The 16,337-nt window shown below is 39.8% G+C and overlaps 1 protein-coding gene across 12 annotated transcripts in view; it reads right to left on the reverse strand.

Moving 5' to 3' along the window:
- The window catches only part of CNKSR2 (connector enhancer of kinase suppressor of Ras 2), a 366,844-nt gene that overhangs the window by 291,084 nt on the left and 59,423 nt on the right, over positions 1-16,337 (reverse strand). For all 12 annotated transcript variants that reach the window (XR_010596212.1, XM_024106894.3, XM_008170199.4 and 9 more), the window contains exon 2: positions 12,692-12,855. Coding sequence is in view for 10 of the 12 variants with exons in the window: in XM_024106894.3 (XP_023962662.1) it covers positions 12,692-12,855 (164 nt within the window). In the remaining 2 variants the exon portion in view is untranslated. The remainder of the gene's footprint in view (positions 1-12,691; positions 12,856-16,337) is intronic.

A 16,337-nucleotide genomic window follows, 5' to 3' on the forward strand; every position in this document is an offset into this window, starting at 1 on the left:
TTGCCACCTCTCCCAGGGTCTTTAAATGCCAAAACAAAGGACTACAAAGTTTAAGAAATGTATCATCCTTCCTTTGCATTGAAGCAGCATTGCCAAGCAGGTTAATCTACAATGTTTAAATTATGCTGTTTTATAAGTGTACAGTGTGCGCTCCTCACACTTCATCTTCATAAATACAAAACAATAAGATGACTAACTTTGTTTCAATAATTATTTATTCCAAATGACTTATGTAATTACTAAGAGATACAAGACGTCCAATCTTTTATTGGACCAACTTCTTTTGATGGAAGAGACGAGCTTTGGAACTTTACAGAGCTCTTCTGCAGGTAACCAGAGTGCCACAGAATGACCCAGCTAAACACAAGGTGGAACAGATTGTTAACCATAAGGGGTAAACATATGTTGCAAGAAACCACTTAAAATGAAGTGGGCAATTAACGCCTCTGCAGTCTCAAGACAAAAAGGGGTAAGTAGGTTACAAATTGTTGGAATGAACCATAAAACCATGATTTTTAGTGTCTAGCAGGAGTTATGAATTTAAGTTTCCAGGCTTGTCTTTTTAAAGTGATGTACAGGTTTCCTCTGAGGACAAGGACTAAGAGGTCAGATATGAAGCTATCATATTTTGAAAAGTATCTGCCCATAGGGCTAGATAATAAGACAGAAAATATCATATTGCCTCTATATAAATCCATGGTATGCCCACATCTTGAATACTGCATGCAGATGTGGTCACCCCATCTCAAAAAAAAAAAAAAAAAGATATACTGAAACTGGAAAAGATTCAGAAAAGGGCAACAAAAATGATTAAGAGCATGGAACAGCTTCCGTATGAGGACAGATTAATAATACTGGGACTTTTCAGCTTGGAAAAGAGATGACTAAGGGGGGATATGATTGAGGTCTATAAAATCATGACTGGTGTGAAGAAAGTAAATAAGGAAGTGTTATTTACTCCTCATAACACAAGAACTAGGGGTCACCAAATGAAATTAATAGACAGCAGGTTTAAAACAAACAAAAGGAAGTATTTCTTCACAGTCAACCTATGGAACTCTTTGCCAGAGGACGTTGTGAAGGCCAAGACTATAACAGGGTTAAAAAAAAGAACGAAATAAGTTCATGGCTATTTGCCATGATGGGCAGGGATGGTGTCCCTAGCCTCTGTTTGCCAAAAGCTGAGAATGAGAGACAGGGAATGGATCACTTGATGATTACCTGTTCTGTTCATTCCCTCTGGGACACCTGGCATTGGTATTGGAAGACAGGCTACTGGGCTAAATGGCCCTTTGGTTTGACCCAGTATGGCCGTTCTTATGACTGATCGGATATTTTTGTCTTTCATCATTTTTTTTGTTTCAGTTCATTTGAGAGCATGATTGCTTGGTTCCACCCACATAGCTGTAGTTGGAGCATTTGATGCACTGCTTGAGGTACACCACATTTTGTGATAGGCACATGCAGGACACATGGATCTTGAAAGGTATGTTGTAGAGGGTATTGATTATTGTAACAGTGGAGATGCATCTGCAGGTTTTGCATCTCTTGTTTTGGTAGGGTCTGGTGCTGCTTTGAATTGGTGTGTCCCGGTGTGTGTGTGGAACTTGCTTCTGATGATAAGCTTGGTGAGTTGGGGGGAAGGGGTAGTTTGAAGGCCAGAAGAGGAGGGTTGGGAAAGATTTCTTTCAGAATGTGGTCCCCATCAAGCATGGGTTATAATTGTTTGATGATACTCCGTATGATACTCCTTAGGCTTAGCAGTCTGTCCCGACTTGTAATTTAGCTGTGACACTCTGGATACCTTTTCCAGACTTGAAGAAGAGCACTGTGAAGCTCCAAAGCTTGTCTCTTCCACCAACAGAAGTTAGTCCAATAAATGATTGGTTTGCCCATCTTTTGTCTCTCCTCTCCTCAGACCAACACAGCTACAACAACACTTCTCTTATTACTAACATTTACTATGAGATTTTTGCGGACTGAAAAACAAACTATGCCCAAGTGATTGCAATGTTTATCAATACTATACTGCTAAAGTGAGGGAAAGCAATTCTGCACAACTCCTTCGAGTTTGAGAGTCTCACTAAAATGACGATATTATTCCCAGCAATCCCATCTATGCTTTTCAGATAGCAATTTCTGTATCGCTGCACTATCTACTGGGGCATCAGAAAGGCAAATTCTGCTTATGACACTGAAGATTATCACTAATAAAGCATGTATACAATTATTTTGTTAGTCCAATTTAATCAGAGTCCATAAAACAAAGCAGTAATTACCCTTATTTTTCTCTATGTTCTCTCAAATAGATCATTGTGGTCCTAGTTAGCCAATTGCTCTCATTCCTCTATAATTTAGGATGTCAGAATACTATTGTATGGTAGTAAACATCACACCCAGATCTCAGACTGATATCTTAAAGGAAGCAGTAAAACCACTGGCATTGTCATGAATGTGACACCAGTTTAAAACTTGTTATTCCATAATGGACATCTTTAAACACCAATTCCTTTGAATGGGTGTGCACCTTTTTAAATTCTTATAAGCAGCCACTAAAATTAATTAATTACATAAATAAATACAAATTCAGATCCACAACACAGATTGTAAACCCCTTAATTTCACATGGAGGGAGAGGCAGAGGCAGTTTTGTGCACAGGCCTACTTCTCCACAGAAAGGGAAATCAGGTAACATCACAGTGTCATCCTCCTCCCTCCTACATGGGTTTGAGGTACATGTGTGAGGAAGGGATGGAGGCTAGATGGACCAGGAGAAAACTGAATAAGCAAAGGCAAAAGGGAATCATCATCCCCATCAGGTCCCTTCAAAGACTCCCCATAAAAGGTAACACAGCTTTGAGGTTGTTATGTTTTCCCCAGAACCTCCTCTCAGGAGTCCTGGTGCCAGATGGGGACATAAGGAGTTCCTAATGACTGACATAGCTCCAATGGCAGCACCAGACAAAAAGCCCATGCATGAACACAGCCCCTCCAACCAGATGCCTAGCCTCCCTCAGCGCCCGGGAATCCATCAAGTTTGGTTACAGTTTCCATGGCCTTGTTCCCAGGGGATGGAAGTCCAGAGAGAAATGTGTGCATGGGATATCTCTGCAAATGGATCCTCTCCTCACTGAGGTGTTCATCTCTTGAGGCCCCTACCCATGGTTTCTCTGTTTTTGTCATTTTGTGGGAGGGGGATCATTTAGCATTAATATAGTTTTCCCACAAGGTTCTAAGTGAACTGTTCAACTACACCTTAAAAAAGCAATAAGAACCTTCAAAGTGACCTGTGTGGGCTATTGGAGACATCCTTTTACATCCTCATTTTATTGACCAGTTATGGACTTTTGATTCTGTCGTTTAGTTCAGGCCAAAGATGGGAAAGAAACAGCTATATATATATGAATACAACTGTAGCTTATAAAGGCCAATGATAAAAAGGCTAAGTAATTTTACTCCTATGAACAAGAAGATATTGCCAATAAATCTTAACTTTAGTACATATGATCTTCCATTCCTAAATGGAATCTTCTCTCAGTAGCACAGGGCTGATTAAGTTTAATGTTCACCATTATTGACAAATGTAATTTTGAGATCTAACTAGTGATAAAGGCAAGGGAAAGGATTTCTGTCTAGGAAATGGTTTCAGAAGATGAGATTAAGACAAAAAGTATATTCTTAAGAGGACTCATTTGTGGATAGAGTAGTTCTATTCTTCCATTCATTTGCACAGAAATGTTTCATGTTAATGATAACTAATTTCATAATGGATGCGCATCAATATTTTCTCTGGCAAATCTCACTGCTGCCCTGTCTGCAGTAATCCTCAATATTCACAATTTTGAATGCACCGAATATAACCAAGTTCTAGTACCAGCCATAGCAATTTAGGCAACTGACATTAAGTAAGTTTCTAAGCACACCCGTATCTGTTACTTTCCCCGTGACCTACGCAAGACTCAAAGTAAAAAATAAGTATTATTTCCTTCTTTTAGAGGGGGTTTCCTTTCCCCACCACCACATTCTCCATCAATAGATTGCACTTCAAGGATGGTTTCATTAGGTGACCGATCTTCAGCTGGTATAAATCAGAGAAGCTACGCCAAATTATATCATCCGAAGGTCTGATCCATAGTTTTTAAAATGCTGTCAAGAAACAGCCTCCTAAATCCCAATCCACAGAACTCAAACATAAAAACATAAGAATGGCTATACCAGGTCAGACCAATGGTCCAGTGGCCAGTACCAGATGCTTCAGACCAGAACAGGGCAATTATCAAGTGATCCATCCCCTGTCGTCCACTCCCAGCTTCTGGCAGTAAGAAGTTTAGGGACATTCCGAGCATAGGGTTGCATCCCTGATCATTTGGGCTAATAGCCATTGAGGAACCCATCTGCCATGAATGTATCTAATTCTTTTTTGATTCCAGTTATATTTTTGGCCCTTAAACCTGGTGTCTAATAATTTCTTTGAGTGACCCCTAATTCTTGTGTTATGTGAAGATGCAAATAACCCTTCCTTATTCACTTTCTCCACACCATTCATGATTTTATAGAATTCTATCATATCCCCCACCCCCACCATTTTTTTGTAAGATGAACAGTCCTAGTATTTTTAATCTCTCCTTATATGGAAGTTGTTCCATACCCCTAATTATTTTTGTTGTCCTTCTCTTTTCCTTTTTCCAATTCCTTTTTTTTTTTTTTTTTAAGATGAGATGACTAGAATTGCATGCAGTATTCAAGGTGTGGGCGTACCATGGATTTATATAGCAGCATTGTGATGTTTTCTGTCTTATATTCTATCCCTTTCTACATGGCTCCTAAGATTTTTACCTTTTTTGACTGCTGATGCCTATTCAATATATGTTTTCAGAGAACTATCCATGATGACACCAAGATTTCTTCCTTGAGTGATAACAGCTCATTTAGACCCCCATCATTTTTTTATGTGTAGTTGCAATTATGTTTTCCAATGTACATTACTTTGCATTTATCAACACTAAATTTCATCTGCCATTTTATTGCCCAGTCACCCACATTTTGAGAGATCTCTTTGTAATGCTTCACAGTCTGAGTAATTTTGTATCATCTGCAAATTTAGCCACCTCACTGTTTACCCCTTTTCCAGATCATTTATGAATATGTTGAACAGCACTGGTCCCAGTACAGATGCTTGGGGAATCCTGCTATTTAACTCTCCATTCTGAAAACTGACCATTTATTGCTACCCCTTGTTTCCTATCTTTTAAACCAGTTACTGATCCATGAGAGGACCTTTCCTCTTATCTCATGACTGCTTAGTTTGCTTAAGAGCCTTTGGTGAGGGACCTCGTCAAAGGCTTTCTGAAAGTCCAAGTATACTACACCCACTGGATCATCCTTGCTGACACTCGCTAAGAATTCTAATAGACTGATGAAGCATGATTTCCCTTTACATAAGCCAAATTGACTCTTCCCCAACATGTTGTGTTCACGGATGTGTCTAATAATTCTGTTTTTTATTATAGTTTCAACCAATTTGTCTGGTACTGAAATTAGGCTTGCTGACCATAATTGCCAGGATTGCCACTGGAGGCTTTTTAAAAATTCACATTACATTAGCTATCCTCCAATCATCTGGTGCAGAGGCAGATTTAAGTTATAGGTTACATGCCACACTTACTAGTTCTGCAATTTCATATTTGAGTTCCTTCAGAACTCTTGGGTGAAAACTATCTGGTACTGGAAACTTATTACTGTTTAATTTATCAATTTATTCCAAAATGACCTCTACTGACACGTCAGTCTGGGATACCTCCTCAGATTTGTCACCTAACAAGAATGGCTCAGGTGTGGGAACCTCCCTCACATCCGCTGCAGAAAAGACGAATGCAAAGATTTTATTTAGCTTCTCCAGAATGGCCTGGGTCTTCCTTGAGTGGTCCGTTAGCACCTCGATCATCCAGTGGTGACAATGATTGTTTGGCAGGCTTCCTGCTTCTGATGTACTTAATTGTTTTGCTGTTAGTTTTCTTGTCTTTTGCTAGTTGCTCTTCAAATTCTTTTTAGCCTGCCTAATTATACTTTACACTTTACTTATCAGAGATTATACTCCTTTCTATTTTCCTCAGTAGGATTTGACTTCCAATTTTAAAGGATTCCTTTTTGCCTCTAACCACCTCTTTTACTCTGTTGGTTAACCATGGTGACTTTTTTTTCTTCCTCTTGCTGTTTTTTTATTTGGAGTATGCATTTAGTTTAAGCCTCTATTATGGTGTTTTTAAAAAAAGCTTCCATGCATCTTGCAGGCATTTCACTATTGTGGCTGTTCTTTTTAAATTTCCACTTAACTACCTCTCTCATTTTTGTGTAGTTCCCCTTTTGGAAGTTAAATGCCACTGTGATGGGTTACTTTAGTATTCTCCTCCCCTCCCCCAGCATGTTAAATTTAGTTACATTGTGGATGCTATTACCAAATGTTTCCGCTATATTCACCTCACAGACTATATCCTGTGCTCCACTTAGGACTAAATCAAGAACTGCCTCTCCCCTTGTGGGTTCCAGTACTAGCTGCTCCAAGAAGCAGTCATTAATAGTGTCTAGAAATTTTATCTCTGCATCCTATCCTGAGGTGGCATGTTCCCAGACAGTATGGCGATAGTTTAAATCATCCATTACTACTGGGTTTTCTGTTTTTCTAGCCTCTCTAATCTCCCTGAGCATTTCAAAATCACAGAAACTATCCTGGGCAGGTGCTCTGCAGTATATTCCTACTTCTATACTCTTATTATGAACATAAGAATGGCCACACTGGGTCAGACCAAAGGTCCATCTAGCCCAGTATCCTGGTCTTCCAACACCAATGCCAGGTGCCCCAGAGGGAATGAGCAGGTAATCGTCAAGTGATCCATTCTCTGTCACTCATTCCCAGCTTCTGGGAAACAGAGGCTAGGGACACCATCCCTGCCATCATGGCAAATAGCTATTGATGGACCTATCCTCCATGAATTTATCTAGTTCTTTTTTTAACCCTGTTATAGTTTTGGCCTTCACAATATCCTCAAGATCTTGTGTTATGAGAAGGAGTAAATAACACTTCCTTATTTACTTTCTCCACACCAGTCATGATTTTATAGACCTCTATCATATCCCCCTTTAGTCGTCTCTTTTCCAAGCTGAAAAGTCTTAATCTCTCCTCATACAGAAGCTGTTCCATGCTCTTAATCATTTTTGTTGCCCTTTTCTGAACCTTTTCCAATTCCAATATATCTTTTTTGAGATGGGGTGACCACATCTGCACACAGTATTCAAGATGTGGGCATACCATTGATTTATGTAGAGGCAATATGATATTTTCTGTCTTATTATCTATCCCTTTCTTATTGATTACAAACATTCTGTTCGCTTTTTGACTGCTGCTGCAGATTGAGTGGATGTTTTCAGAGAACTATCCACAATGACTCCAAAATCTCTTTCTTGAGTGGTAACAGCTAATTTTGACCCCATCATTTTATATGTATAGTTGGAATTATGTTTTCCAATGTGCATTACTTTGCATTTATCAACATTGAATTTCATCTGCCATTTTGTTGCCCAGTCATCCAGTTTTGAGAGATCCTTTTGTAGCCCTTTGCAGTCTGCCGGGGTCTTAACTATCTTGAGTAGCTCTGTATCATCTGCAAATTTTGCCACCTCACTGTTTACCCCTTTTTCCAGATCATTTATGAATATGTTGAATAGGACACACTTATCAAAAGCTTTCTGAAAATCTAAGTACACTATATTCACTAGATCCCCCTTGTCCACATGGTCGACCCCCTCAAAGAATTCTAGCAGATCGGTGAGGCATGATTTCCTTTTACAAAAACCATGTTGACTCTTCCCCAACTAATTATGTTTATCTACAGTATGTGTCTGACAATTCTGTTCCTTACTATAGTTTCAATCAGTTTGCCCAGTACTGAAGTCAAGCTTACTAGCCTGTAATTGCCAGGATTATCTCTTGAGCCCTCTTTAAAAACAGGTGTCACATTAGCTATCCTCCAGTCATTTGGTACAGAAGCTGATTTAAATGATAGGTTACAGACTACAGTTAGTAGTTCTGCAATTTCACATTTGAGTTCCTTCAGAACTCCTGGGTGAATACCACCATCTGGTCCTGGTGACTTATTACTGTTTAGTTTATCAATTTGTTTCCAAAACCTCCTCTAATGACACCTCAGTTTGGGACAGTTCCTCAGCTTTGTCACCTAGAAAGAATGGCTCAGGTTTGGGTATCTCCCTTACATCCTCGGCTGTGAAGACCGATGCAAAGAATTCATTTAGTTTCTCCGCAATGGCATTCAAGCATGGAATTTCTATCCATAAAAATTCAATGGTACAGTCAGATTAATTTAAGATTTTTACTATATTTGACTATGTTTTCTGTCACATATACTGCCACTTTCCTACCAGCATAACCTGCTCTGTCATTTCTACATATTTTGTACTGTGGGATTACCATGTCCCATTATCCTCTGTTCCTGTCCACTTTTCTCCATCCCTTAGTTTTAAAACAACTCTATGTCCTTTTTAATTTTACACGCCTGCAATGTGGCTCTGCATTTGGGTTTAGGTGGAGCCCATCCTTCTTCTATAGGCTCCTCTTTTCCCAAAATGTGCCTCTGCTCCTAATAAACCTAAATTCTTCCCCTGAACACCATCATCACATCAAGGCATTGAGAGCCTGCAGTTCTGCCTAACTGGCCCTGCACATGGAACTGGAAGCACTTCAGAGAATGCTACAAAGGAGGTCATGGGCTTTAATTTCTTATCTAACAGCCTAAATTTGGCCTCCAGGATCTCTCTCTTATCTTTCAGTACATCACTGGTACGTACATGTACCATGACCACCGGCTCCTCCCCAGCACTGCACATAAATCTATTCAGATGTCTCAGTGGGGAAGGTCTTGGTGGATATTAGGAAACATTATTTCACTAGGAGGGTGGTGAAGCCTGGAATGGGTTACCTAGGGAGGTGGTGGAATCTCAACCCTTAGAGGTTTTTAAGGCCCAGCTTGACAAAACCCTGGCTGGAATGATTTAGTTGGTGTTGTTCCTGCTTTGACTAGATGACCTCCTGAGGTCTCTTCCAACCCTAATCTTCTATGATTCTAAGAACTTAGCAACCTTCGCACTCAGCAGGCAATTCACCATGCAGTTCTCCCAGCCATCAAAAACCCAACTATCTATGTTTCTGATAATCAAATCCTAACAGAGATCTCCTTCCTTGGAAGGATATCCTCATTGCAAGAGGATACCATGACATCATCTAGAAGGGGTGGGGGGCTCAATTATGAGATTGTTTCCCTCCACTCCAGCTTGATGTTCTCTTTCCCCAAGATTTTCATCTTCCTCTACAGCAAAGAGACTAACAGACTGGGGGTGGAACTGCTCTACTGTCTCCCTGAAAGTCTCATCTGCGTACCTCTCTATCTCCCTTAGCTCTTCTAGTTCAGCCCCTCCAGTCTCAAGAGCCTGTACTTGGTCTCAGAGGGCCTTGAGTTGTTGGCACTGAATTCACATATATGCCACCTGCACACAAGGCTGCAATCATGCTGCAATCAGTGCAATAAACTGGATAGCCCCCACTGTACTATCTGTCTGGGATTTTTAAAAAAAGTTGTTTCAGACTTCACAGAAGAAATTAAAAGAATGGGGGAAGAAGCAGAGAAGAGAGGAAATCCTTCCCTGGTGGTTAATCTGGTTACCTAGTTTTTTATACCACACTCATCACCATGGTTTCTTAATACACTTAAGTGAACTCCAGAATATCCCTAGGGAGTTAGAGTTTAAACACGTGATTGTGGTGGTGTTACTAAAGGAATATTAATCAATGTAGTGAGTTTTTCATTATGTTTTGATTGCACTGAGATCATTCCACTGTCCTTCAGACATGAGCTCCACAATCATGTAAGTATTGTTTCTATTGTGGTTGTGTGATTTGAGTCTGAAAAATGTAAATGGTTATATCGACCAATTTTCTAGTTTGTGCTAGCCAAATCATAACTCAATACTATTTTTGTTGTCTTACATCCTTATACTCTTAGCTGCTAGTGTTAAGGATATTTAATAAACTCAGTAAAACTAAATTCAACTTGAATCCTTTTCTTTAGTTAAGCAATTGAAATTAAAAGAACCTTAGGAAAGGTGGTACAGGTAATCAATTAAGCACTTGCTTAAATAAGGTTAGTATACCCTATCTTTCTTACATACCTCTTGTCATAACTATAAAGGGAAGGGTAATAGCTGTCCTGTGTACAGTATTATAAAATCCCTCCTGGCCAGAGACTCCAAAATCCTTTTCCCTGTAAAGGGTTAAGAAGCTCAGGTAACCTGGCTGGCATCTGACCTAAAGGACCAATAAGGGGACAAGATACTTTCAAATCTTGGGGGGGGGAAGGCTTTTGTTTGTGCTCTTTGTTTGAGAGTGTGTTCGTTCTCAGGACTGAGAGGGACCAGACATCAATCCAGGTTCTCCACATCTTTCTAAACAAGTCTCTCCTATTTCAAACTTGTAAGTAAATAGCCAGGCAAGGCGTGTTAGTTTTCCTTTGTTTTCTCAACTTGTAAATGTACCTTTTACCAGAGTGTTTATCTTTGTTTGCTGTACTTTGAACCTGAGACTAGAGGGGAGTCCTCTGAGCTCTTTAAGTTTGATTACCCTGTAAGGTTAATTTCCATACTGATTTTACAGAGATGATTTTTACCTTTTTCTTTAATTAAAAGCCTTCTTTTTAAGAACCTGATTGATTTTTCCTTGTTTTAAGATCCAAGGGTTTTGGATCTTGATTCACCAGGAGTTGGTGGGAGGAAGGAGGGGGGATGGTTAATTTCTCCCTGTTGTAGATCCCAGGGGGGTTGGAACTTGATTCACCAGGAGTTAGTGGGAGGAAGGAGGGGGAATGGTTAATTTCTCCTTGTTTTAAGATCCAAGGGGTTTGGATTTGTTTTCACCAGGGATTTGGTGAAGGTTTTTCAAGGCTTCCCAGGAAGGGAATCCATTGAAATGGTGGCAGCTGAACCAGAGCTAAGCTGGTAGTTAAGCTTAGAAGTTTTTCATGCAGGCCCCTACATTTGTACCCTAAAGTTCAAAGTGGGGATCCAGCCTTGACACCTCTACATAACATTGATCACCAATGTCTAGACAAAAGCACAAACTAAGCATGATGCTTAACCTTCACTACAAATTCCTCATATTTTGTGTATGTAATCCAACTCCATTATATTATTTTATGTGTGTGGTAACTATAAATATATGGTGCACCTATTTCTCAAAAAATAAATTATAGTAACTGAGCATGAGGAAACAAGCATATACCAGCTATAACAAACAATGCTCGCTCAGTGTAACAATCTGTCTGGTGCACACTATTGTGCAGCCACTCCAGACACACTAATTTCAATTTTGTTTCTTCTGAGTTAATTAAAATTTGTTTTCTTTATATTTTCATTGCACTTTATACTGTAGCAAGTAACCTACTTTACATCCCTCTGCACATCTGCAGCAATTCTCAGAAGTTTCCCGTGTGTGTCTGTCTCTCTCTCTCTCTATATATATATACACACACACACACACACATATGTGTATACACACACACACAACATTTTAAATACGTTCAGACCCCAGAACTAGATTTTTCCTATTGCACTGAAGCTCTGTGTATCATTGTCAACAGTGGTACAACTGTACAGAATGTTCTTAGGGGGAAGTATGTTCAAAACCCAACCTCTATCTTATTTCTTGTCTTATTGTATTGCCCTCTTCTTTTTAATTTGAGTCCCGTCCCCACTCCAAACTCCCACCAAAGACATGACAATACGACCTACAGCCTTGTCACATGGAAAAACAACTTCGGCAGATACACAGAACTACAAAGCCCCCTGAAGAGCACTTGAATCTTTCATCTTGGATTTGCTCCACTGGGATTAGGCTTCCCTACAGATGCTTCTGAAGCTCTAAAAGCTAGCTCATATTAAAAACCCCAGTAATTTGGAAAAATCAAGAACATTTTAGTGGAATCACCCACTATCTTCTCATTTTATAATCCCATGCCCAGTAGTAGCACCTATCCCACAGCTGAGAATGCAGACAACCTTCTTAGTGCCTGTTATACCATTCATGTCTGTAACCAGATGTCAGGAAGCGTACAAATTATTTACACATTAGATAATTATTTCAACAGTTAATCCTTTTTACTGTAAAATAAAAGCAGCTATGTTTTAACAAACTGGAATAATCATCCAACATGTAATTTATAATACTCTAAGGGAGTGCATGACAGGGACACTGGAAACTGACTTGATTAATATCAGGACCTTTTGTTTTTAAAGGGCAACCAGAATCCAATTATTGCCCTCTCATACAACAATTTCACATTTCAATTTGAATAGAAACTAGCCTTTGAGAAGGGGAGTTGATCTAGGATGGGCTGCTTTTTCTTAAGGTTGATGTGCAAGCCTCTCAGCCTCAAATCTGTGACATCAGTTTATTAAATTAAAAGCCTCTTTCTAATCAGCAGCGCAGCATGATGGCATGCACTACTTCGTATTTTACAATATATAAGCAATTTGGCATTTAATGTCAAGAATTTGTTGAACTATTTAGCAATTTCTCAAACAACATATATTTCCTGTTTTTTTCCCCTCCCCTCTTTCCCAGGAAGTTTACCAGTGCGCAGAGCAAGTCAACTGCTTCCAAGATAAGCTCCTGGTGGCCAATTCGGGTGACTCCCAGATCCTCCAGTTCTTGGTGAGTAATACGTAGTAGCTGGTCCCCACTAATCTTCTCTCTCTCGAAGTTCTTAATATACTGCTGCAAGCAATCATCAAGACCTACAAGAAGAGAGGGAAAGGGGGAAAAGTTAACAACATTCTGGACTTCACAAATAAAAAGTCAAACTAAAATGGACTAAATAAGCAAAAGCCCATGAAGGATAAGCAAAATGTTTAAGCATTAAAAAAAAATCAAAGGATCTAATTCTATGCTGCATAGAGAGCAGAGAAGGTGGCTTTATGCCACCTTTGCATGCTCCAGATTATTGGCTGCTCCTAGGGCCAAAACAGCAGCCTTGGTTCCTCCATTTATGGCAGCCCTGAATCCCTGTAGTGCCATGTGTTATGCATGTGAATCTGGCACATCTCCTATGCCAGGTCTTCCAAAGACAGCAGCCTAGGGTCACTTATGGCAAACCTATGCTGCTGGGAATCTACCCTGGCCAGCTGCAGTGTGTTAATAGCTGCCATATATTAATAGAACAGTGTATGGTGGTTGGAATAGGGGACAGACTCTGTCCCAAAGAGTGAGCAAAACTATGTGGTTTAAGACTTAAACATGAGGTTTAAGACTTAATTTGAGTCTAGCTTATTACATATTTTTGCCTGCAGCAAAACCCACCACAGTACTTGATATTTGTTATAGTGGGGTTTTGGTTTTTTTTTTTTTTGGACTAGTAGTCTTTGTTGGAGAGGCCCAAAACTGGCAGAATTTATGGGGAAGCTTGTGTAACCCTCACACCTCCTGGGTGTGGTGTTCTCTCTCCTCTAGTGGCACTTAGAGATTAAGGAGTCTGCTCTACAGCCTTAGCTAAGGGCCATGTGGCTTTTAGCTCATGCAGCGGAGACTCATGCATTTATTCATAGATTCAAGGGCTGGAAGGGACCTTGAGAGGTCATTGAGTCCAGTCTCCTGCCCGCATGGCAGGACCAAATACTGTCTAGACCATCCCTGATAGACATTTATCTAACCTACTCTTAAATATCTCCAGATATTTAGCTCCAGAGAACCCAGGTTCAATCCCACCCAACAACCCAGTAGTTATAAGGTGTCCTATAAGTTACTTATCATCTAGAAATTCACTATGTAAGATTTAATAAAACTCCTAGTTAAGTACATTATATTTAGAGTTACCTGGAGCCATTTAGTAGCATTACTTAACAGAAAGCAATATCCATAAACTAATTTGAAATGAACTACCTTTACTATAGAGACAAGGTGGGTGAGATAATATTTTTTATTGGACCAACTTCTGTTGGTGAGAGAGACAAGCTTTCAAGCCAAACAGAGCTCTTCTTCAGGTCATACACCTCACCCACCTTATCTCTCAAATATCCTGGGAGCAACATGGCTACAACTACTGTGCATATCTTTACTATTGACATTTTAACAAATAAACAAAAAAATCACAAGACGTAATGGGAGTTTCCGCCATCCTCATCTTGATATAAAGGAAATAAGCAATCTGCCCTTTAAAAATTATTACCTTATTTGGGAACGAAAGACAACACTTTTACTGAATAATCAGAAAAATAAAAATCTAAGTAAGACAGCATGTGAGTGCAAGAGCCCATATGTCTGCTGAATAAGAACTTCACAGGAGTCCCAGGTTGTGCAGAAAATTCTATGGGGATTTGTTTTCATTTTATATGATTTATCTCTCTTGGAGAGCAACTAAAACACCACACACACGGCCATAATCTCTTCATGCATCTTAAATCCTTATACTTCAAACTACAAAAACACACCATACATAATCATACCATGTAAATAGGAAAATTTTATCTTCCTCTCTGATTTCTAGACAGCAAATCCCATTCACTTTCCACATGAAAGTAGTCTGGGCCTGTTTGAGGTTCTGAGCATAACTAGGTGCAGATACATCTAATTACCTCAGCTCAGAGAGGCTTTCAAGTGGAGTTCTGAATGGTCCTGCCAGGATTCAGTCCTCAAACCTCTATGCCACGATGTGGCCTCCCCCAGCAGCACCACTGGGTCATGGCTGCAGGATCCTATCCCAGCCAAAGCAAGAAGTCTGCATCCCAGCACAAGTACATTTACCTAGAATATGTTCTATACACTCCAGCCTGACAGAGTCTTCTGTGGAGGACATCACATGGCTTATTTGTATTACAGTACACTAGAAGCCCCAACCAAGATTAAGTCCCCATTGTTCTAGACACTGCACAAACACAGAGTTCAACTCCGGGCTACCCTACAGTTTAACTCAAATTGCTGATCCAAGTTGCCATGTCTTCACTGCTATTTTTTTACCCAACTTAGCCAGTGCAGGTTAGCTAGCCTGATATAAGAACACACGTTTCTCCTCCTCCCCCAACAGTGTAAACAAACTCATAGAGGCACCACACCATCAACCTATCATTTTGTGCCCTCAGCACTCCTTTTCCCCTTCTAATTGAGTAGCTGTCCACTTACTGAAAGAGACACATACAGCAACATATTAAGAGAAAAATAAGCATTTTAACAAAAAATGGTGTTCTTACTCATTTTACACTGAATACTCCTTCCACCTTCTAATTCTTGAATTTATAGGCTTGGCTCTTGGAAAGCTAAAAATGTCCCCCTATTCTCTAGTAAGGGAAAAGGCAATAGTCTGGTGTTCAATAATGAGAGCTGATGTAATAAGTCTCTACCTTCTTATCTCTTGAATCAATACTCAAAAAAGGGGAGAAGGGATTCTGGATTGCTTAAGCTGGAACCACTGAGGACAAATGGTAGATCAAAAACTGTATGGTTTGGTTGCCATCAATAGATAAAAGGGATGATTTAAATGAAATAGAAACACTCATGATCTGCCAAGCCAAAACAATATGGCCTGTCATTTTGGATGTGTTACCACATTAGCCAGTTCATTTGATATTTATTAATTATTATTAATTGTTGTTGTTATTATTAAAATGAAAGACAAGAATTGATGCTTTGAGTATCCAAACTTCATTAAAGAAAAAAATGTATAAAAAATGTAAGATTATAAACCAGGATACACACCCATGGCACAGTGTGTGTGTGTGTGTACATGCGCGCATGTTTAAGAGGATCCTGCTTCTTTCACAGAATATAGATGCTATTACCTCCTCCAAAGGTAGAATCCCTATTTCTAGTCCAGAAGTGTCAATTCTATTTGTTCCCATCATTTGAACGGGAGGTCCTCAGTTCACCCAAGTGCTGCCATATCCTTCCAGGACTCTCACTACCAGTTACATTCAGAATAGAGACATGGGGAATAAAGTCCAGCACTGTTATATGATACATACATAGCAGTACTTTCTCCCTGTCACTTCCCTTGCAAAAAAAAGGCCACCTTACATTCCTACATTCCAATTTGTGCAGGTGCTGCCTCCCTTTGATGTAAACCTTAAAGTACAACTAAAGTTGAGAAAAGGATTGATCTGAGGCCTTGGCTACACTGGCAATTCACAGCGCTGCACTTGCTGCGCTCAGGGGTGTGAAAAAACACCCACCCGAGCGTAGCGAGTGCAGCGCTGTAAAGCACCAGTGTAATCAGCGCCTGCAGCGCTGC

The sequence above is a fragment of the Chrysemys picta genome, chromosome 1 (genome assembly GCF_011386835.1).
Source record: "Chrysemys picta bellii isolate R12L10 chromosome 1, ASM1138683v2, whole genome shotgun sequence".
NCBI classification, from domain to species: domain Eukaryota; kingdom Metazoa; phylum Chordata; order Testudines; family Emydidae; genus Chrysemys; species Chrysemys picta.